This window comes from Aulonocara sp. 'chitande type north' Nkhata Bay, linkage group LG3 (genome assembly GCF_057382095.1).
Source record: "Aulonocara sp. 'chitande type north' Nkhata Bay isolate Kocher_YH1m ecotype deep benthic linkage group LG3, A_spYH_male_GT1.1, whole genome shotgun sequence".
Classification (NCBI taxonomy): Eukaryota; Metazoa; Chordata; class Actinopteri; order Cichliformes; family Cichlidae; genus Aulonocara; species Aulonocara sp. 'chitande type north' Nkhata Bay.
In genome coordinates, this window is record NC_141346.1 from 79014115 (window position 1) to 79036956 (window position 22842).

General features: G+C 41.4%; 2 protein-coding genes across 2 annotated transcripts in view; one reads left to right on the top strand and one right to left on the bottom strand.

The window, feature by feature from the left end:
- Positions 1 to 22842, bottom strand: part of LOC147337117 (protein NLRC3-like) — a 310085-nt gene that overhangs the window by 262822 nt on the left and 24421 nt on the right. The window lies entirely within an intron of this gene.
- On the top strand, positions 11259 to 13456 carry LOC147337128 (E3 SUMO-protein ligase ZBED1-like). The gene is made up of 2 exons (XM_086287717.1): positions 11259 to 12383; positions 12581 to 13456. The coding sequence occupies exons 1-2, from the start codon at positions 11311 to 11313 to the stop codon at positions 13230 to 13232; spliced, it is 1725 nt and encodes a 574-aa protein (XP_086143843.1). The 5' UTR covers positions 11259 to 11310; the 3' UTR covers positions 13233 to 13456.

Below are 22842 nucleotides of genomic sequence, written 5' to 3' on the forward strand. Positions count from 1 at the left end.
CACCAAACTGACTGTTGGACCACACCCCTGGTTTCATGAGAAATTGTTTCAGCCATGATTTCTCTTCCTGTATTTCAGAGTAAAGACTGAAGTGACAAATGGAAGCATGTTTAAAAAACACAATGTGAGAGAGACGTTGAGGTCCTTAGAAGTTACCCTGGGTTTTTCTGTCACCCTGCTAGATGTTACACACCTTGTTATTGGACTGATTTCTACTGCTGGACTACTCCTGCGGAGAGTAACAATACTCTTACTAATTAGCTCCCTTTCACACCTTTGGGGATATTTATTTTTGTGTTTGCAGCGCTGTGAGCCAGAACAGCGAGAGAAAAATCTGCAACAGCGACGAGCCGAATGCTTACGTGAATCGCAGCAGCTGCACATGTGCTACGCTGAATTAGAGGATATCTTTGCTCTGGATTTCTATTTCTACTCTTTCATTTCTATATGATTCTTCTTGCATCTAAACAAAGATGATTCAATTTGCTAAATGTTGATGGCTCTTCGTGCTCAGGTGTAAATGAGACGTAATATTTGCTCTTGGTTTGGTTCTCCTGTACAGAACCTTGCAGTACAACAGAAACCTAAAAACATTATTTGTAGTTGTTATTCTTAGTTGTTCTGCTGCCTAAATACCACAGGGTCTGATTATGAAGTTATTGAGCTGCACATACTTTACGACCTGCTTAAGTTCGAGGTCACAGCGTCTGTAGAGCAGCTGGAACATAATGAAGTCTACAAGGTTAAAGTTTTCTCTTCAGTTATTGTTCTTTCTGCTGCTTGGTTTGATGGATCTGAGAGCTTTTGTTTTTATTATTGTTATTATAATTATCATTAATATTTTACTCTCTAGAAGCTTTAAAATAGTGTTTGTGTTTGAAAAAATTGATTTAAGAATTGAACAGAAACATCTGTCCTTCTGAAAATGGCCCAAAGGCACGGAGACAAAGTCAAAGGATGCAACCTGTAACTTTCTCTTCCTTCATGTCAGGACCATCATCCATGATTTATATAAAATGCATATAGCAACAGTAGCACTTTAGTTTGGACTTTATGATTTCTGTAACTGGAAAATATTATTTTGTTTAAAGACAGAAGTGACCGCATAGTTGCAACATCAAAGGGAAATATTAATTAATTAGCATCAAGTATATTTGTTGCTTAAGCGTTTGCACTATAACTTAAGTAGGATTATAACTTTTAAGGAAGGAAAGATTTCAGATATTTAGTTCACTGTTTCAGTTATTTTATATGAAATTAAAACATTTACGTTGGTCAAATATGATGCTCTAAATCAAATAAAAGTTTGAAAATAAATGATGTATTTTTAAATGCTGCAACAAATGTTCACAAAAAGTAACTATAATTAAAACCAGTTAAACAAAATCAAATGTTTGAATCATGCTTAACCAAATGCCAGGCTGGAGAGCTGAACCTAAAGTATACGTAGAAAGATTTCAACATCTGAGCAGTTTTTAATGTTTTTATCACATATAAATGTCACAGCAGTGGGTCCTGGCCCAATGCTTTGTGTTTTTGGTTTTCTTTGACTCTTGTTTTTCTTGGTTTTTGTTCTTCTTATTTATCAGGCTCTCAGTAATCTTAGTTCTCCCTCCCTCAGTGTTCATTTCAGCCTGTGTTTAGTTTCTGTTCCCGTGTCCCACGTTTCATCGTTTCATGTCGAGTCAGCCCTGTCTCTCTGTTTCCTGTGTCTCCCCAGTCAGCCCCGCCTCCCTCGGGCACTCATGTGTGATACAGAGTAATAAACCTGACTACATTTGCTGCACTCTCTTTATTACCTGTTACTTTAAAATTCATACACTAATTATGTCTGCCCATCTCTCTAATGTGAAGGTCAAAGGTCAACATCCCAGTGACATAAGAATAATCCCAAAGGGGCAAAGGCAGCGGTTAATTTAGCACATTTAGCATTAAGGGTACAGCAAGGATATACTTTTACTTATTGTGGCAGGGGTGTGGTCTCTGGCCTGCTGCAGTGGAGGCTGGTGGCGGGACGTTGGACGGCACAGGTGAGGGTGATGGAGCTCATGACTCTCCCCTTTATAGTGACGGAGGAGACTGGCGTGGGGCAAGTGTGTAGTGGAGGAAGCCGAGGAGAGAGCTGGTTTCTGGCTACAAAGAAACCAGAAAAGATTGCTCGTGGTCAAATGTCAAAGGAGCTTGCAAAGAAAAGCGTCTGGACTTCTTTAAGTTACTTGAAGACGTTTCACCTCTCATCCGAGAAGCTTCTTCAGTTCTAAGGTCAAATGGTGGAGAGTCCCAGATATAAACCTAGTGGGAGTAACCCCCCACAGAGGGACATATGTGCATGTATGCAGGCAAAGACCTGCAGTTAAAAAAAAGCGCCCCTCGACAGCCAAACCCATCTGTTCTCTAATTGGATTGTTACATTGTTGATTGACATGACATTGACCAATCAGATGAAAGGAAGAAAAATAGGGTCAAAATCCGTACTTGTAACTTGCAGGGTTTTTTTTTCTAAGTCCACACACAAATCTTTTTTACGCACGCACAAATCTTTTATACACATACAAATCTTTTTTACAAGTACAAAATATTTATGACCACATTTTGAGCCTATACGAGAACAACTGAGATCATTTGTCCACAACACGAGGTTAGTTATTAATATACCGTATTTTCACGACCATAAGACGCACTGTGCTAAAAGGCGCAGTCTCAGTTATGTGTGCCCTTACTGTATTTAACACACACATAAGGCACACTGGATCATAGGGCGCATACAAGTACCGTATGCGTATTTAAAAATAAAGCGGGAGCAAACCTGAATTCGGTACCTTACTCACATTTCTATTGCCGGTAATCGTCATCATCAACAACACACAAGCATACAAGTGTGCGTATTTAAAACTAAAGCAGGAGCAAAACAAAGTTTGGTACTCACATTTTTATCATCAATCAAACCCATCGAAGTCCTCATCCTCTGTGTCTGAATTGAACAGCTAAATCTCCATCAAACATGCCAGGTTCACTTTCTTCACTGTCAGAGTCACTTTCCGTGCCGTGCGGCTCCTCGGAAATGATGCCGGCTTTTGCGAAAGCTCGAACAACAGTGCCAGCAGACATGTTAGCCCAAGCATCTACAATCCATTGGCAAATTGTGGCGTAACTCTCCCGGCGCTGCCTTCCACTCTTGGTGAAACTGTGGTCTCCATCGGTCATCCATCGCTGGATGTGTTTGTCGCCGATGTGTTTGCTGCAGTAGGAGCGGAAGATGGCCAGCTTTTCCTTATAATCCGCTGGAAGTTGCTGCGCTACCGTAGTCCTGGTCCGGATGGAAAAATGGCACCGTTTCATAAAAAGTGAAAGTGAAACTGCTTTTAGCCGAATGGTGACCGTCGAAACGCTTCTCCCGCTCGTTCTTTGCTCGATGATCGCTGTCAGGGGTTTAGACATCTGTTCACAAGTAAGAGAAATAAGACACTGCAGACCGACTCAGAGTTTAAGAACGTGTACACGGGTGAATGCCTCTGAGAAGACAGACACAACGAGTACAGGCTGCTTGCTTTATTTATAGTTCAAAATGGATTACATAGCACTTCCTCTTTTAACGGAAAGGGGAGAGCTCAGGCATTGTCTTAGCTATCTAACCTCTGCACACAAACTGAAAAATAACGACACAGCAGTATTCATGCTTATCTGACATCACAGACACTGAAGTAAAGAATGCATGTATATCCTGTCTTGTCAAACATCTCAAACACTGAAGTAAGGAATGCATTGTGTTTTGTTTAACAATAGGCTTGGTTATGTGAAAATATATGAACACTAGAAAATAAAACACACTTGATTATATTGTATTTCATAAAAATCCTCTATCATTCCCTCCTGTTGTTAATATTTTTCACAGGTTTAATCAATGCATAGTCACTTGTTAGTCACATTTTCAACTTGCATGTCATTTGGTGAAAACATACATGATCATCAGTTAAAATTCATCTTCTTCAAGTTCAATCTCTGCTTGTGGTTCGTATTGGGGTAGGGAGACATATGCTAGTAGTTTTGTGGTGAACATATTGTTTACCATTCTGTGGACACAGGGCAATATGCATGTTGAGAATAAGCAAAGGAGTATGAGCAGTACTCCAACGAGTACTAGTCCTTTCATGAGCAACGTCTTCCATGACCCACTAAGAAGCCATGTGAGCCAGTCCTCTTCACCAGTGATGTAGTCCTGTCGTTGAGCTTGACTCAGTTGTCGCAGCACGTCCAGTGCGTCAGTCATATTGTTGGAGTGCACATTATCAGGAATGTATGTGCAGCAAGTCGTGTTGAAGAGCACACATAAGCCTCCTTTCTCGGCTAGTATCACGTCCAATGCGACTCGGTGTTGCATTATTGTGATGCGCACTGCATCGATTTCTTCATTCTGAGCCTTGTTGATCTTTGTTGAAGCATTCAGAAACAGTCCAAAACGGTAGTCGAGTGTCTCTATCCTGAGCATGTTTTTGGCATTTCCTGCCCACGGGAATAGAGAAAGCATTACTTTTTGTCCTTTGGTCCATGTTTGAATTCGTCTGGTACGTCAGTTCCCCAGATTGAGTCGTGAGGTTGCACGTCTCTAGTGCTCCTCTTGCGTCTCGTCTGATGTGGTTCATCAAGCCTCGGGGCCTCCAGGATCCTCGCCGGGATCTTCTGCAAAGGAAGCAAAACACCTTTTCCTGCACCTCCCTAACTTATCCTATTTGGGACTCTTTAATCAAAAGCATGATCCTAATTATGTTCTTAACTTATTGACTTGTATTTATATATATTCTTCAACGTTACTCATCCCTTTAAAACTCTTTAAGCGCTGGTTTCCCGTCCGGTTGCTCGCTATCATCAACATCCTGTACACGAATTGTCGCTGCTGCAAGTGCCTCTACTCTAATCTTAAGTCACCTTTTTAACCAGAAAATCATTATAAGCGCCTATTCTACTAAAAGATCCAAAAGAAAACAACCTCTTTAATCCTTTAACCTTAACATAAAAATAACAGTTTCAGTTTTACCATATCCAAATGATCAACAAACCCCCAAACATAATCACGCATAATAAGAACCAAAAAAGTCCTAAAATGATCCTAAATTATTAAACAATTAAATTATTAAACCCTAAATTCCCCCTTTTATTTTGACACATGAAATGTGTCACAATACTATACAAAACTCAAAATGCTTAGTTTTTCCCCACTCATGATCCAATCTATGTCATAAAAATAAACTTGAAACAGAACAATTATCAGTCATGTGTTTCTCCAATTAATGGTAACATGAGTTACATCAAAAATGTTTCCCCTTTAACATTTGGCATTCTCCCAACAATATACTATAATCCCATAATCTAACCCCAGTCAACAAAACAGAAATTTTCTCTAGTAAAAGCCAATTGTTTGTCCACATTTATGCATCCTCACTCACCCAGCCACACATTCACTCACATGCAGTCACACCATATATTTGCTAATAGTGGAGCTTCCCGCACGATCAGATTCTCCACCCTCAGCAAAATGAGCTCATTCATTTTTTTTTATTTTCCATAGGAAAATATTTCTTTATGCTTTTGGACTGGATTGACTCGCATAAAATCCTACAATTTTGGACAGGGACTTACGACCTGATCAGTCCCCACAGGTAGCTTTCTCCTCAGCCAATTGTAATCTGGAAAGCCCCCCTTTTATTTGCTCTCCCCGAGAATTTGTCAGCGCTGTTGCAGGCCTGCTTAGAACAGAAATGAGAAAAAATAGAGCTGATTATTAGCTCACAAAACACAAAACAAAATCACCTGACAGGTTTCCTTTAAGTGCACTGTTACAAACTAATGGGCCCAATCCTAGACATGTCCATGTTTCCTAAAACTCCCTCTATTAAAACAAAAACAACAACAACCCAAACCTTACTGACAGAATCAACCCATCACCACAACAACCTTAAACACACAAGTTTTGCCACCACATAATTTCACCTCCTCAATACACCGAAAGTCTCATTAAAACCACACAATTTGCACACAAAAATCACCCCCTTTAACATACTTAAATTCAGCATAAAACCCCTTTACGACAACATATAATCACTAAACTATAAATTTCCTACCCAACTCTGCACTTCTCTTGTCTGCTATGCTTCCTCTTCTGAAAGCCTCAGTCACACACACACAGGAAGCTCCTCCGTCACCACTCACTTCAGCTAATTTGCATACTGAGTCATCTCTCAATGAGTTGCTGTAACAACAGAAACATATGTTTAAACATTACCACCTTATTAAATTATTTTATTTCTTTCTACAGTGATCACTACTGTTGATCACTTAGTCCCAGAGCACTCCTAAGTCACTCTTTTAAAACTACTTTAATCACTTTTTGTTTTCATAACTCACTTTGTCATATAGCTTCTTTGAGTTCCTCAATTTCAAACTCAAATGTATTTTATGTTTGTGTATGTGAATTTGCATATGTTGCTTTTCCAGTGTGTCAGACTCCTTCATAATTTTGCCTTTAAACAGTCAATTTTCTCCTTCCCAAATTTACTAACCCAAATTTTGATTTCCCACCTTAAATAGCAGCGTTCCTTGTCCTCAGCCAGAAGTTAGGGCTCCACTTGCCACTTTCCACCTCTGCCTTAGCCCAGCGGCTTTACCCTTGAGGTCCCGTCTTCTTCACTTCATCTCACCCGTGAGTCTGAGCTCACAGGGACTGAGTGAGGCCGAGTAATCGTGACTGTGCCTGTCTTAGGTTGTCCCAGGGTTTCGAGGTGGGATCTTACCCGTCATGGGCTATCCAGCCTTCCATACTCGCCTGATACGGGGGCCAAGTGGGCAGGGGAGGGAACACACTGGCTCTGGAAATTAAAGGAGTGTAAGCTGCTTCCTTCATTGCATCTTATATTAAACTATCCCACTTCTGACTCCTTCCTAGAATAATTTCACATATGGCACTTTGTGTATGTGTGTTTTCTATTCATTAATGTAATTGTCAGTTATTTTCTCTCTTCATTTTACTTTTTTATCTGTTTGTTTGTGACGTTCTACTTTAGTTCTACTAAGCCTTGATGTAAAAACAATACACCCTCTTTTGACGCACATACTCTGCAGTTTGCCTACGCACGCACTTCTCTCTCAGACTTCCTCTTTTCACACACCGCCTTGCACTCACCCTACTATCAACTTTCATAGTGTTATTATTATTTATTATTTTGTACCCGTCACACCCAATCCCTCAAGTATCGGCACAAATTTGTTTCCAAACCAACAAAATAATCAAAAAACAAAAACATACATGAGTCAGGACACAAAAAGACAAAGAAAAATGCTGCCAGAAACAAAGCAGAAGTGTGAGGGGAAACTGAGCTCACAGACAGCTGCATGTGTTGGCTTTTAATAGCATGCAGCCTCTGCTATAAAAAACCAATAAATAAAAAATAAAAGAAAATGTGTAACATGCTCATCAACTTAGCGGTGTCCACACATTTAATTCAGCTTCATAATCCTGTAGGTTTAGTTATTATCTACAGGGTTTGGCTTATTAGTTGTTATTATAGATGTGCTCTGTATCTCAGTAATATTTATCTAGGATAAATGACAGGTTTTCAACCAGGTTAAGTGCCTCTATGCACCTAATTGGTTTAGATATTGCCTTTATTTTCTTCATCTCATATGCCATTATACTGAGTTTGAGCAAACCTTAAGCTTGGTGCAGACTACTTCATAACAATTGTCCATCTCACATCATACTGACTAGGATACTTCTTGTCAATATTAATTTTATATCATTATTAATATCATCATCTTTTTCTCTCTATATAGTAACAATAGTATATTACAATATTTTACTAGTGTATATCACTATACTACTACTGAGACAATTTAATAGTTAGGATCATCTTACTCAGCAAACAGATAATTTATAGTTCATCCAATCTGTACAATTTGCTTCATCTCTGAACAGGTTTGTGCCTACTTTTAGACTGGTCTTCTGTTTGCCTCATCTCAGATCCAACCTTCAGTCACATGCATTCTCTCTGTTGCATGTCGAACCAAGTAGTTTATTATTATATTTTATTTTGTATCCATCAAGGACGTGAATGAGCTGCAGTCTCACCCACCTCCAGGATGGAAACATTTATCTTTTCACACACTTTCCTTGGCTGTACAATGATACAGCCTTAATCTACCTTATGCATCTCTCTTTTTTTTTTTTTTTTTTTTTTAGAAAAGGTCTTCATATGAATGATTTCCTTTTATTTATTTCATACAATCTGGGCATGATGGGTCATAAATGCACTGATTTTTGCAGCCACAGCCACTATCTCTATGTGACATAAAAAGGGGATCGGTTAGATGCTGTTTTGTCACATGTCCTGAGGCTGATTTCACAATTATAGTGTTTTTTGAAAATGTTACATTTGGGACTTCTACAGTTAAAACAGTTTTACAAGCTCCTGTGTCTCAAAACATTTTTTTTTAACGGCACACCGTTCACATATACTACAACTGTTGGTTTGGCTTCTGACCCTAGCAGCAGTTGTTCTATATTGTAAACTTCCGCTTCATCTGTTTCACTTCCTTCCTCTCCACGTCTTCTACGTCTGTCATCATCACTTTGAAAAGATGCCATTCTGCTAGACGTTTTGCTTTTTTCTTCTGACTTTTTTCCACATATAGCTCTTTTTGCAAAGCGGTTTTTAAAGCATTTATTAAATCAGGGGTGCATTTGCCTTGCCAAGCTGGACAATATATTTTATTTTGTATTTCTCCACCTTTTTGCACTGACTATTCCTGCATTTGAACAGTTTTTTTCTAACCACTCTTCATCTGCTGTTAATTTTACTTTAGTTTTAGAGTTACCCATTTTAAACTAATTACGTCAGAACTGTGACACCTTCTCTGGCACAAAGGAGCGGGCAGGTGATCAATAACAGGCTTCTATTTCTCACTATTTGAGAAAGCGGTTATTGATTTTACGTGATGACGCACAACCTTAGTTTCCCACTCCAGCCAGTTCGTGAGTGTACACAGGAAAACAGCTTGAGAAGGGTTCGACCGCGTATTGGGTCGTAAATGACAACTCACTTCTCTTTGTTAACACAAACAGAGCGCGCTTTTATAATTTTTATTGAGACTTTCCGTATTTTTATTGTGCAACCTTCTAACTGTTCCGTTGCAGCCACTCCCAGAGCGACCGGAACTCGTTCCGTTACAGCTGCTTTCCCAAAGCAACCGGAACTTTTAATAGCGATTTCTAGAATTTCGCTCTTGCCTGTTGTCTCTTAAATCCCTTCTGGATTGAAATCTGTCGGCGCTAACCAGGTTTACACACTATTTTAAAGGAAAATCTCAATATCAACGTATTTTAGCGCTAGATGGAATGCAGTGTTTCATATTCACCTTACTGTGGCGCTGCGTTTTGGATCCGGCACATCTGGTCCTGGCGTCGTGGGGCCTCGCTGACCAGAGATCGAATTCACGCTCCCGGATTTTCCTTTTTACTGTGCACAGATTTTTTCCAGCGCAGGCAACACGACGTCAGAATCCGATGAAAACCGTCTGTGGACAACTAGACGTTAAAAATAACAGTTAGTTATCCGGCTACGAAGGACCAATTAAATGTCAGGGGTTTAGACATCTGTTCACAAGTAAGAGAAATAAGACACTGCAGACCGACTCAGAGTTTAAGAACGTGTACACGGGTGAATGCCTCTGAGAAGACAGACACAACGAGTACAGGCTGCTTGCTTTATTTATAGTTCAAAATGGATTACATAGCACTTCCTCTTTTAACGGAAAGGGGAGAGCTCAGGCATTGTCTTAGCTATCTAACCTCTGCACACAAACTGAAAAATAACGACACAGCAGTATTCATGCTTATCTGACATCACAGACACTGAAGTAAAGAATGCATGTATATCCTGTCTTGTCAAACATCTCAAACACTGAAGTAAGGAATGCATTGTGTTTTGTTTAACAATAGGCTTGGTTATGTGAAAATATATGAACACTAGAAAATAAAACACACTTGATTATATTGTATTTCATAAAAATCCTCTATCAATCGCCTTATGTCCGCGGAAACTCAGCTGCGTATTCTTGACCTGTCGGAGCTTGTTTTCCAGCTTCCTCCACTTGCGAACCATCGATTCATTAAATTAACCTTAAATTCTCTCGCCGCTGCTCGATTTCCATGTTCCTCCGCGTAGCTGATGGCCTTCAGTTTAAACTGTGCTTCGTAAGCGTGTCTCTTTGCCATTTTCAGGGTTGTTAAAACAACGATGTCCTGCATAACGCACATACCTGTTCTTTTATACACGTATGTGCGATTGTCCCGGTATATACGATCAACGCCCACACTTCACCCTTTAACGTTCTCATGGTGTTCTCTACTACGTCCTCCTTACAACACATAGGGGGCACTGCGCTATAGGGCGCGCCGTACTTTTTGAAGAAAATCTAAGACTTTTAAGTGCGCCTTATGGTCGTGAAAATACGGTACTGCAACAACATGGCAACAGAGCAGCTGCAGAGAATTCAACATTAATGAATCGATGTCCACAACCTGCTGCACAACCTGCAGCAGGTTGTGGCCTGATGTGTTTGTAAGAGTTTCACTTTCAGGAGGAGAAGATTTAAACGAGTCACACAAATGTGAACTACAATGTCTGTGACACACAATTTATGCAAACTGCAGTAAATCTGACCTGAAGAAATCCAGTCTTCTGCCTGTTGTGGTTGTGACAGCTGCTCGTAGGAGAGTTTGTTTGTAGGAGGTGGAGATGTTCTCAGATCAAGTGCGTAATCGTCTCTTTGTGTAGACGCTAAAAGCTGTGAGCCAAAACTCTCTGCTCTGAAACTCTTCACTCAGTCCTCACGCTGAGAGTTTAGAGGCTGAACTTCTTGTTCCTCCATAACACTTTTCATGAAACAGCAGAAATGAGCTTGTGTTTCTCAGCAGTGCGCACACAGAGAACCGATCCTCTCTGCTCAGTCTGAACAAATCAAAGTGAAACGTCAGTGAAAACACAGCTGCTGATCAAACTGTGTCAGATTAATGCCTCAATGTTTCACTGTGAGGTTAAAAAATACATAAAAATGATTTAAAGAAGTAGGAGGCAGATTTTCACAATAAGAGCACTTTGTTTTTAATATAGCTGTCGAAATTAACGCGTTAATTGCGATAATTAAATTTTGGAATTAATTACGTTAGAATATTTAACTATTTAGCGCAACACGCAGATAAAAAAAAAAAAAAAAGTCGCTCCCATAATTCCACTTGATTTGTTTACCGCGCCACTGAAAATGGAGAAGCAGGAACAGGATGGCCTTCTGGATGGGGAATTCAAATACAAGAAGAACATAGATGGGACAATAAACAAACGCGTTGTAATTTGCACTCACTGTAGTAAAGAGTTTCAATTTCACCGTTCAAATTCTACCTTAAAATACCACCTTAATGCCAAACACGCGTTTGTCGGGGCAGCAGCTTCACCCGGCCTGCGTCAGACCACTCTTAGTGAACGCAGGCCACTCGGTAAGTCTTCTTTGGACAAACTGACCGACAATATAGCCAAATGGATAGCAAAGGACTGTAGACCGCTAAGCATTGTGGAGGACAAGGGCTTTGCGGATGTTTTAAAGGTTGCATCTCAGGACGCGTCCTACAAGCCCCCAGCGAGAAGCACAATAACAATTCGAATCCACGAACTGTATGAAACGGAGAAAAAGAAAAAAGAAGAGGCTTTAGTTCACACAGAATGCGTGGCTCTGACAGGAGACCACTGGACATCATTGAGTAATAACAATTACCTGGGAGTTACTGCGCATTTAATCACTGAAGCCTGGGGTCTGACATCCTTTGCGCTGACTATAATGAAAACGGAAGAGCGGCACTTTGCGGAGGCTTGTGCAGAGCAGTTCCAGACTGTTGCTCGCAGGTGGAGAATTGAGGAGAAGGTGACAACAGTAGGCACGGACAGTGCGCGCAATATGATCGCCGCGGCTCGCATCATGCCATTCAATCACATGCCGTGTACCGCGCACATTCTACAGAGATGCATCACAGTGAGTCTCGCAGACAGTGGCTTTGTCACTGCGCTGGCCAAATGCCGCAAAATTGTTGGCCATTTTAAGCACAGCCCAGCAAACACAGCAGAGCTGAACGCAGAGCAGGTGTCACTGGGGCGCAAGCAGGAGCCGTTGGCCCAGGACGTGCCTACACGCTGGAACTCCACGCTGGAGATGGTGAAGCGCTTGATCCGCAACCAAACTGCAGTAACCGCGACTCTGGATAAACAAAAGCATAAACTTGTCCTCCTGACGCCTCCAGAGTGGGACAAACTCCAGAGACTGGAGACACTTCTAGAGCCCTGCAGGTGAGCCTGTCATTGTGACCATAATTGTAGGTTTAGATTAAATGTATCAAACATACATCTTAAATCAGTTTTGTTATTATGAAAATGTCTTAATACCTAGTAATAAAAAGCTTTTTTTAATTTGCTGTCTTATCTGTGTGTGTGTGTGTGTGTGTGTGTGTGTGTGTGTGTGTGTGTGTGTGTGTATTCCACTGCAGATATGTGACTGAACTGCTGGGAGGAGAGGCCTACGTCTCCTGCTCTGTAGTTCTACCAGCCTTCTGCCACCTGCGCCGTGTCATGGAAGTAACTGATGAGGACCCTGCATATGTGGTGAGGTTTAAAGAGAAGTTTAAGGAAGACCTTGCTTCCCGCCAGGAACATACCAACTATGCATGGCTCCAGATCGCAACTGCACTGGACCCACGTTTTAAAGACCTACGCAGTGTGCCCAAGACTGACAGAGAAGCAGTGTGGACCACACTGGCAGGCATGCTGCATGAAGACTCTCCTAGAAGATCACACACTGCAGAAGAAGGTCCAGCCAAGAAGAGGCTGAGCCTGCTGCAGATGGACTCTGACTCTGAGTCAGAGGAGGAGGTACAGCAGGACAGAGCCATACAGCGCTACAGAGCAGAGCCCTGCACTGCCTTAGAGGACTGTCCCTTACAGTGGTGGGCAGCTCATGCAGGAGCCCACAGCCAGCTGGCCCGCCTTGCTCGCAGATACCTGGCCACTCCTGCCTCCACAGTGCCCTGTGAGAGGCTGTTCTCTGTAGCAGGGCACATTGTGAACAAGAAGAGGTCTGCTCTGCACTCAGAGAACGTGGACAAGTTGGTTTGTCTCAGCAACTGGCTGAAGGATGAGTAGACCAGAGGACCGTGTGTTTAGAGCTTGTTCTATGGTTGAATGTGATTTAAACAATACTTTTCACTGTTGTTCATATTTTTTTGCACTAATCTACCTTACCCAAAAGGATGATTGGAGATTTTTTCTATTTTGCCTGTTGAATTAGGCCTATGTTCTGTGAACTTGAAGATGTATATGGATAAAACAATGTGCTAGATTTAAACGGGTGGAAAACATTCAGTAAAAATCCCTGTTCTGCTTGTACTGCTTGTACTCACAATTAATAATAAATAAAACAAACAAGTGTGTTAAAAACCACTATCTGTCCCGATTTTTACACACATATACACATATATTTCGAGTTGCGATTAATCAATTTTTAGGCTGTGATTAATTCGCTTCCAGCACAACACCCAGCCTACGTCAGACCACGCTGAGTGAACGCAGGCCACTCAGCGTGGTCTTAGCATTAAATAACACTAACAAGTGTGTAAAAATCCGCTATCTGTCCGTATGTTTGCACACATTTTGGTCATATTTCGAGTTGCAATTAATCATGATTAATTAATTTTTAGGCTGTGATTAATCTGATTAAAAATTTTAATCATTTGACAGCCCTAGTTTTTAATTCAGTTAATGTCAAACTGTCATCAACACCTCTGTGTTGTTTCCGTCTCTGAGCAGATTCAGGCATTACTCAAATAATAAAGGCTTTTTTTTCACTATTATACTTTTCATTAGTCTCCAGGTTGATGATTATAAACAGAATTATTAAAGTTTTTATCATTTCAGGCTGAAAATCAACATGAATTTGGTTCTAATCAAAGAAGCTCCTTTAATGTGTGTCATTAAAATCCTCACACAGACTTAAAAAGGCGACATTAACATTAAACTAAATGAAAGAAGCTTCAGCTGAGAGCTTCATGCAGTCATCATCAGCAGCTCATAGCAGTCACAGCTCTTTATTACGCAGCTTTGCAGGAATTAAAGTGGCTGAAGTGTCAGAGTTTGTGTGAGAAGCTGCTTCATGGACAGCTGTACACACGTCTTTATTATTTCTTCATAAATCAAACACACAGGTTTGTCTGCAGATGATTTAAAGTGTGTCGTTGTGCAGTTAAAGCTGTTTGTGTGACGCCCTGACCTCCTGTGAATGAAACAGCCAATCAGATCCATCTGAGAGAGAGCAGGAAGTGTGTGTTTGTGACAGAACAAGGAAACAGTGATGATGATGAACATAAAGGTCCTCTGATGTTTCCTGTTACAGTAACGCTTGTTCATCTGTTGCTCTCCTACACTTTCCTATAAATAAAGGAGAAAAAGTCAGTTTAGTTTCATTTCCTACAGCTCAGAGTTACACTTCACATTCCTGCTGTCACATCAAAAAGCTTCACTTTGGTCCAACATCTACATGTTAACATGAAACACAGACAGACTCAGAACATCTGGAACATCTGCACTTTGACCCAAACTGTTATAGCAGGATATTTTCTGCATATTTCTTATGTTGGACCTGTTTGAACTGTAAACGACCTGTAATCATCTGTAAATGGTGTGAGACACACTGAGGCCACCTACAGGGCAGCTGGGGAACAGCAGGGATCTGAAATCATATGAGACGTTAGTGAGTGAGAAGAACAAACGGACTTAAGATGGCTCGAAGTGATCAAAGTTGATCTAAAACAGAAGATAAATCCACTGATTCTTTGTAAAGTTCATCTGCTGCTCACATGAATCCATGAAAGATTTATTTCACTGAATGTTTCTTCAAAGCTCATTTCAACCTGTTGAAGTCATGAATGAAAGTGCAGACTGAGAGTGGATCACATGATGTTTGAGGTGTGTCATGTGACATGTTCAGTATTGTCACACATGTCTAGATTGTCCCTGATATCATAACTGCTCAAACACTGATGATTATATTTGAAGAATTATTCCTGATGGCAGCAAAGTTTGAATGGAGCTCTCTGTCTGTGCTGATTTGTCGCCCTCTGGCGGTCAAAGCACAAACCTACAGGGCAGCTGGGGAACAGCAGGGATCTGAAATCATACGAGACGTTAGTGAGAAGTTAGAACAAACGGACTTAAGATGGCTCGAAGTGATCAAAGTTGGTCTAAAACAGAAGATAAATCCAAAGCAGCATCAGATGAATGTTACCATTTCCAGTTACGGTGCCCTTCATCTAATATGGAAATGTGTTGTTTTTTTTGCCGTGTTGTTGTTCTTCCTATTGTGTTTAGGCCAGAGATGCTCTTCAAACAGCTGACAGACATGACCACATTACAAGAACATGGTGTGAGTCCGATTTGATATTCCAGTCAACGCTGAGAGACCTTAACCAGGAAGTCAGAGGTCAGCTGATGCTGCGAGCAGGAAGTGAACCAAGGGAAAGGTCCACTCTACTCAATCTCAAAGAAAATATGCTGGTATTTGTTGATGTTGATGGTACAATAAAAATATATAATATAATAAATAATAAAATATCATGTGATGATGAGATGTGTTGTTGGTGTTTGTATTTTCTGTAAATGTCTTTTTTAATGTAAATGCTTTGTTCCAGACGGACAGGGAATCAGTTGCTGTACGATGACATCATCTTGATGTTGACGAGGAGGGCGAGAAAAACTAGTTTTGTCCTGCAGATGGCGATCTTGCACCGTGTTCAGAGAGCCGACACTTTGATGGTGCTGCTCTACTCAGCTTACTTTAGCCTGGGTTGGACTCTATATGAGCAGCTTCCACTCTGGTTTCACTCTTAAACACACTTGTTTGATTTCACTTGTAAAAGTTGAAGAATAAATATTTTATTACAAAATTATTTGTTGATGCATTTTTTTAGGGTCAAATATCTTGTTTGATTTGAGGAATGAACTGTTAGGGTGGAAAAAGTGAATCAGGTTAAAATAGTGGTGCTTTATATCAGTGAAGATGTATAATGTAATTTAAAATGTTGATGATGGGTTGTAGTGGGCTTGTACTTACAAAACTGCCTCATTTTATTGGAACGATCCACAGTTGCATCCATTCACGGATGACATCTGACATCATTTGACATCTGGTCTGAACACGTTTGTACACAAGATGCCTCAGTTCTGGATGTTCCCACAGACTCCTCTGTGCACCTAAAGGAAAGGTCAAGGGTCAGCAGCACATGTAGTTGGGACAATTCTTCAGTCGCACAAACTACACAATGATTTTCCTCCAATGACGACTTTTCACTTGCAGAAATGGTCCTGTGTGATTTCCAGGCTGTGATATAAAAACTAGTTCCTAATGGCAGCGACTCACTCAGTAAACATGTGTTTCCTTCACCAACCTCACACACAGATCCAATAAGATCAGGAAGTGGGCAGTATAGTACAATATGTGTTATTCTGTGCTGCACTGCCCAAACTAAAGATCTGCTGAAGTGTTGGAAATGATCCAGATGTTTATTTTGGACGATACAGCAGAAGATCAGACATGAAAGTGGAGATAACACAGAAGACCTGCAGCAAAGGTCAGAGGTCAGACTGGGCCCTGGATTCAACAATGAGCCAATGATCATCAAGCAGTGACTAAAGCAGAGCCCTGACGTTCTGACATTCATCACACAGTCAGAACAAATGTCTGCTGATGACTTCATCTCATGAAACGACTGATAGATGTCAGTTCATTGATCAGCTGAGCTGCTGATCTTCATCGTCACAGAAACATTCAGCTTGTTTCAATCAGTAAATAACTCCCACTACTCCCAGTTTGAACTGTTCCCACTCAAAATGCTGTGAGAACAATGATCATTGTAGAACTTCACAAACATCACGTGTTGTTTTCCACATGTAAGATCAGCAAACACACAGAAACTTCCTGTTGCCACACACGGCCTCTAAAATCTCTTCCACGCTTTCTGTCTGAAGTCCACTCTCTGTGTCGGATCCACAGGAAACAACAAGATCTTATTAACATGGTTTTCAATGTGTCTCCTTCCAAAAAGTCCAACCAATGAACAAATGTGTGTATTTGTGGAGGCCGAACAAAAGCATGACACATTTCTCTGTTTCTATAAACTGGAGTCAAACACAAACATGAAGAGTTTCACTGACAGACTCCAAAATGCCCCCACAGTGGATCAAAGGGAAATCCTACAGTGTGGCCAGAGACTCTTAATGGCTCCAACATCAACACATCCACAATGTTGGATCCAGTTCTGCCTCACAGAGTTACTAAGACACACCCTCTGCCAGCATCACAACAGCTCCACCTGCTTCACCTGCCTCCTCAGCATCTGTACACCTGAAGAGAAAAGAAAGGCTCCAACAGTTCAAATCTACAAAGGATTCATGAAGTTTCATCCAACAATAACATGTTTGCCTTCCACAGTGTGCTGTTAGACACCACTGTACCTCTGCCATTTCAAAAAGAGCAGCTTGGGAACATTTTGGCTCCAAACACTTTGTGTTTAAGTTCTTTGTTTTCTTTGTGAAGCCGACAACATCTGGAGCTTTGTGACTCATAGAAACATCATTTTGTTCTTTAGATGACAGCAGATTGGGACTGAATAATCAATCACTATCAAACCAATAAAGACAAACATGCTGATTTTACAGGAACTTTGTTGGAGAAGCTGCAAAGACATGAAACTGGTGGAGATCCCAAACCAGTTGATAGTGCTGGTTATTCCAAATAAAGCTGTTTCCCTTTGAGATGAAATGACTTTGTGTCCTGATATATAATAAAGATGTTGTTGTTTTTGAGCCCCTGTATTAAAAGTAGTTTAAAGTCAGCTTGAGTTTGATGTCTTTATGTCAAAGCTGCTCATGATGTTGAGCTGCTGATGGAATAAAAACAATATAAAAGCATGTAGTCCAGACTTAAATGTAGCCTGTTGTTAGCTGAGGTCCACACACAGTGTTTGACAGTGTAAAGTGTGTGAAAGGGCTGCTGGTGGAGCTCACTAGGATGAGCAGGTGACCACGAGGTGGAGAGCAGCTGGCCTGGCTTTGACCCGGGCCACGCCCCCTTTCTCTCTGCTTTGCTGTCACTTATCTTCACTGCTCTGTCCAATAAAGCTGAAAAAGGCCCCGAATCAAAGAAATCTGCTGCAGCCTCTGAAATGTCTTCTGTTTCCTTCCCGACGGCTTTTTCACCGTCAGCCCATCAGACAGTCCAGCAGCATTTATGATGATGTCATGATGTTGAAGAGGCTGCTACGGTGGCCTCCCATGACCCCCAGCCTCATCACAGCTGAGATGCAGACATTTGAAAACATTCAGCAGACAACTGAATAACAGTCCAACACAACAGTCTGTGTGCAGACACACACTGACCTTTCATATAGTCAAACACAGCTGGTTGAGTCATTTCTCTGTGAGTCTAAAGTGAATCTAGTATTTGAAAGTCCACTTCCTGTATTTGTTGTTGAAGACTTCTTCAGCTTCTTCTCAAGGACATCAGCTGCTTGTTTGGCAGCAGAGGCAGTTAAGAAGCTTCCTGAAAAACACTGAACAGTGAGTTCACTGTGGCATATGACAGATTCAGCTTTCTGTGTGCAAATGTGTCTGTGTCGACCTTTCAAATGCTGTTGAATCCAAAACATCAGCGGCTCCTCGGCTGCTCGCTTCATGCACTTCTGTCTGTGTGACAGTCCAATGACATCACAGCTGTTTCCAGCCCCAGTGTCTCAGGACTGGACACCTTTAAACATGTCGAGGATCAAACAGCGTCCAGCTAAACACACATGAAACTATCAGAGCTGACAATCATTCCAATAACATCTAATGGTTCATGTATGTAGACACAGGACTACAAGGAAATGGCTCTCAGCATCTGGCTGTGGGAACACATGAGTCCCTGTTTGTGTTCAGATTGTGTGCATGTTTTAGACGTGTGTCACATGTAGAAACACAACAATCCCACAATGACACACAGATGTGTTTGACACAGCTGTGCAGCTGTAAGTTGTTTCTAATGATTCATTGAAGCTCTTCTAACATTCTGGAGACGATCAGTACATGAATCTGTTCAACACGACAACAATTTGACTTCAGTGTGAACGTTTGCATTAAATAACCTTCTTCATCCAGCTGACAGCATCTTCATCCTATGATGTGAACAGTTCCTCCTGTTGATGACAAACCTCTGACAGGATCTGCTTGAGGAGCTTTTTCATGTGCAGCTCTCTGAGCTCAGGGCTGAGCTGCTGTTTCATCTTTAAGAGCTGCTGCCTCCTCGCCGGACTTGTTCTCCTCTTCTTCTCCTAATGACACCATTTCTGCTTCATATTAAATTCAATAAAGATGCTGACATGTATCTGTAGCAACAACATCATTGAATCTAGAACAACTGGAGCCAAACCAGTGGCTCTGCTGGGATCACTGGTGAGCCAACACTTCCTTGTTGATGCAGATTTCAGGGCTTCCTTTTGCTCCTCCGTTATAACTGTTCTCTCTTCTCAACACATGATGACACAAAGGAATCAGCAGTGACAAAGATGATGCTGAAGAGAAGCACACACTTCACACATATAACAGACCAGTGCAGTTACACACACCTCTGCTCGACATCAGGCCTCAAACAAAGACACAAAACACTAACTTGACTCTAAACAGAAGAAACGAGCAGCTGTTTCTGTTCTGTGCTTATTTATATTTGACACACATGCTTCTCTTTGTGCAAACACACATCGCACTATAAGGGTAACCTCGCACACAATGATTGGACAGCACAGTGATGATGCTGGGAGATCCTATACGCAGCAACACAGAAACACTGAGAACTTTAAACAATGATGGAAAGTGTTATAAATGACTTGTTGGCCTCTGATCTGTCACAAACAGCTGAAACGTGTCTCTCATGAGTCACATGAAGGTTTTTGACAGAAAGGACAAAAAGTAGCTGCAGTCAGTTTGTGTCATTTTTATATTTATTCATCTGGGAGAAAAATCTGAGGGACATTAAAATGTGTTTTCAACAGAGACAAGAACATGAATATAACAGAACAGGTAAATGAACATGTTTCAAGTAAACAGCTGGACTGATCAGGTCCAAACACAGAGTGATAAACTTGTCAAACAGCTGTCATATCTTTATATAGAAGCTCTTTATAAATGCTGCTCACTGCAGTCTGTTTACTAATAATGTCAAAGTGTTAGAAACACAGAAACATCAGAATGGTCTTTGTTCACAGAAACCTGTCTGGGATCCTTTGTTGTTCTTTTGATGCAGAGTTACATTATAAATATAAAGAGTTATTTCAGAGTCTCATCAGTTTTCCTGCATGTCTTTATTTAACACATCAGCAGGGCTGAAGCTCTCATGTTAAACACACACTGATCTATGGACACGTTCATGTGTTTCTAACAGAACCAGGCTGTTATCAGCCTGCACTAACATTATGTCACACACACTGAATGTAACAGTGACAGTTTACATCATCACACAATCAGCTGTGATTGTTTCACTGTCATCAAACGAGTCAACAGGAAGTAGAATCAATAGAAACCAATCATTTACTGACAGCATGTCTGATGGAAATAAGTGCAGATTATGTATGAAGTCTAACTGCACACAGTAACTGTGTTACAATAAGGACTTAACAGCGCCCTCTGCTGGAGTGTTTCAGTACTGCGTTAACTAGAATACACCACCTCCTCCTCACACCACCTGCTACAGCTCTACTCTTCTATGACTACAGTCATCCACAGCACTGATGTGAGGTCACATGGTTCATATGTAAGGAGCACAGCTGACCTCAGGTCAGTTTAATGACTGTGAGCAGCAGCTGTGTTATTGTCACTGTGACAGGGAGACACTCTCAGACACAGCGCTCATGTCAGCTTGTTCTCATGCAGGAGGATCAGGAGCTCCATGTTTGTCTTTCTGTTTGAATCATGATGTGTTTGTGCCATCAGAGTCTGTCATGAGTACTCAGGGTTTCACAGCAGCTCTTCTGGATGCTGACGAGGACTCCAACCTCATGTTTCACCTCTCTGAGCTTCTGATGTCTGTGAACACTCGTGTTTCTTCTCTGGGCTCATCTGGACAAAAACACCTTTCTGTGTTTGGCTGCAGCCTCATTCTGACTGACAGGAAGTGTGTTATCCATGAGCTGCACTTCTGTGAGGAAGTTTCCTGCTGTGTTTCCTGTCTGTGGACAAACACGAGTGTTCCAGCTGAGGACTTGCTTCCTTCCACCTGTCCATACAGGACATCACGCTGTCTGCAGCTCTGTAAATGCAGCTCCAGGTCCTTCCACGTGCTGCTCTGTATTTGTGCAGTTTGTAGTGTGTCCTGGGAAACGTAGCACACATGGTGTTCTTCTGCTGTTTCCTCCTTTCACTGAGTGTGAAACACTGACGCTGTGCTGTTGTTCACAGAGGGGAGCTGATTCTAGCTGCAGCTGGACTCTGTCATCTAACTGAATGTGTTGGTGCTGATCACGGGGCTCTGAGGGGGGAGCAGCAGGAGGACTCTGGATGCTGACGTCAGTGTATCTGTGGAAGCTCCCACAGCGTGTCTGTCATTCAATATTGTGCTGTATATTGTATCTATGCAAAGATGAACAGACTGTGTGTTCACTGGTCTCTGTGCTGCAGCTCTGATGTCATCATCACTCCCTCCTCCACCCTCAGCAGTCCCAGCATGCTGCTGTGGTGCACCCCACCCTCACTCTACACCTGAGCCACAGACCACACCCTCCACCTCAATATACACCACAGTTTTCTCTGCTGTGGAAATGAGATCAGGAGGAAATCATCATTATTATTATTTAATAAACGCTCACATTAATGTGGGCTTATTTGTTTCATATTAGAAACATTAGTTGAGTGTTTTTAGTATAAAATGGTCAAAGTCCCTCTTTTTGCTCCTCCCCTCACCTGTGGATGGGCGGTGCTGTTACCGTGGTGACAGCTTGGATGTGTTTCAGTCCTGCCTGGTTATCACTGCAGGAATCTTTCACATTTATTACAGGTAATAACTCTGATTTTTCTGTGTATTATGAACCAAATGTATCCTGATACACACAGAGATGGATGAGCAGAGGTTGTTTTTGCAGTTTATGTAGTTACTATGGACTTAATGCACACATATTATTAAAATTAGGGCTATAACAGTTGTATTGATGTATAGCAACTTGAAATGCTCCCACAAATGGCTCCACAGCATGTAAAAATATAACAAAAGCTCTGGCGGACTTGGTTCTGTGGTCAGTCTTAAAGGGTGAAGTTAAACTCTGTAATCTTCACTGTGTCACAGAGTTCAGTGAGTCCCGTTATTCACAGTATCAATCAGATCATCAGAGAACAGCTGATCAGCAATCAGTGGTGCCAACAGCGCCTCCTGTGGTGAGAGGATGCAATAATGCAATGTAGCATTTTTCCACTCAACACTTGCAGTCATGGAAACTGTCTGTTGGATCTGTGTGACGTTGCTTTCTTGGTTAGAGTTCCTCACAAATGTCCAGATGATTCTTCTAATGAGGCGTCGACCATGTTTGCAGCTCTTTGGAAGAAAACGTCGCCCTTTGCCATCCTTACTTTTCTTTGACTTCTTCAAATGCAGCTGAACTCCAGCTGGTATTTTCTTGGACTTTGCAGCTGTTTCTGGTCATCAGTTCATTCCTGCAAACCTCTGAAGCTGAACAACAATGAT

Bases quoted from the DNA above. Each gene is read 5' to 3' on its own strand.
- LOC147337128 (XM_086287717.1), top strand. From the start codon at position 11,311: ATGGAGAAGCAGGAACAGGATGGCCTTCTGGATGGGGAATTCAAATAC. The intron at 12,384-12,580 runs GTGAGCCTGTCA...ATTCCACTGCAG, and splicing joins ACACTTCTAGAGCCCTGCAG to ATATGTGACTGAACTGCTGG.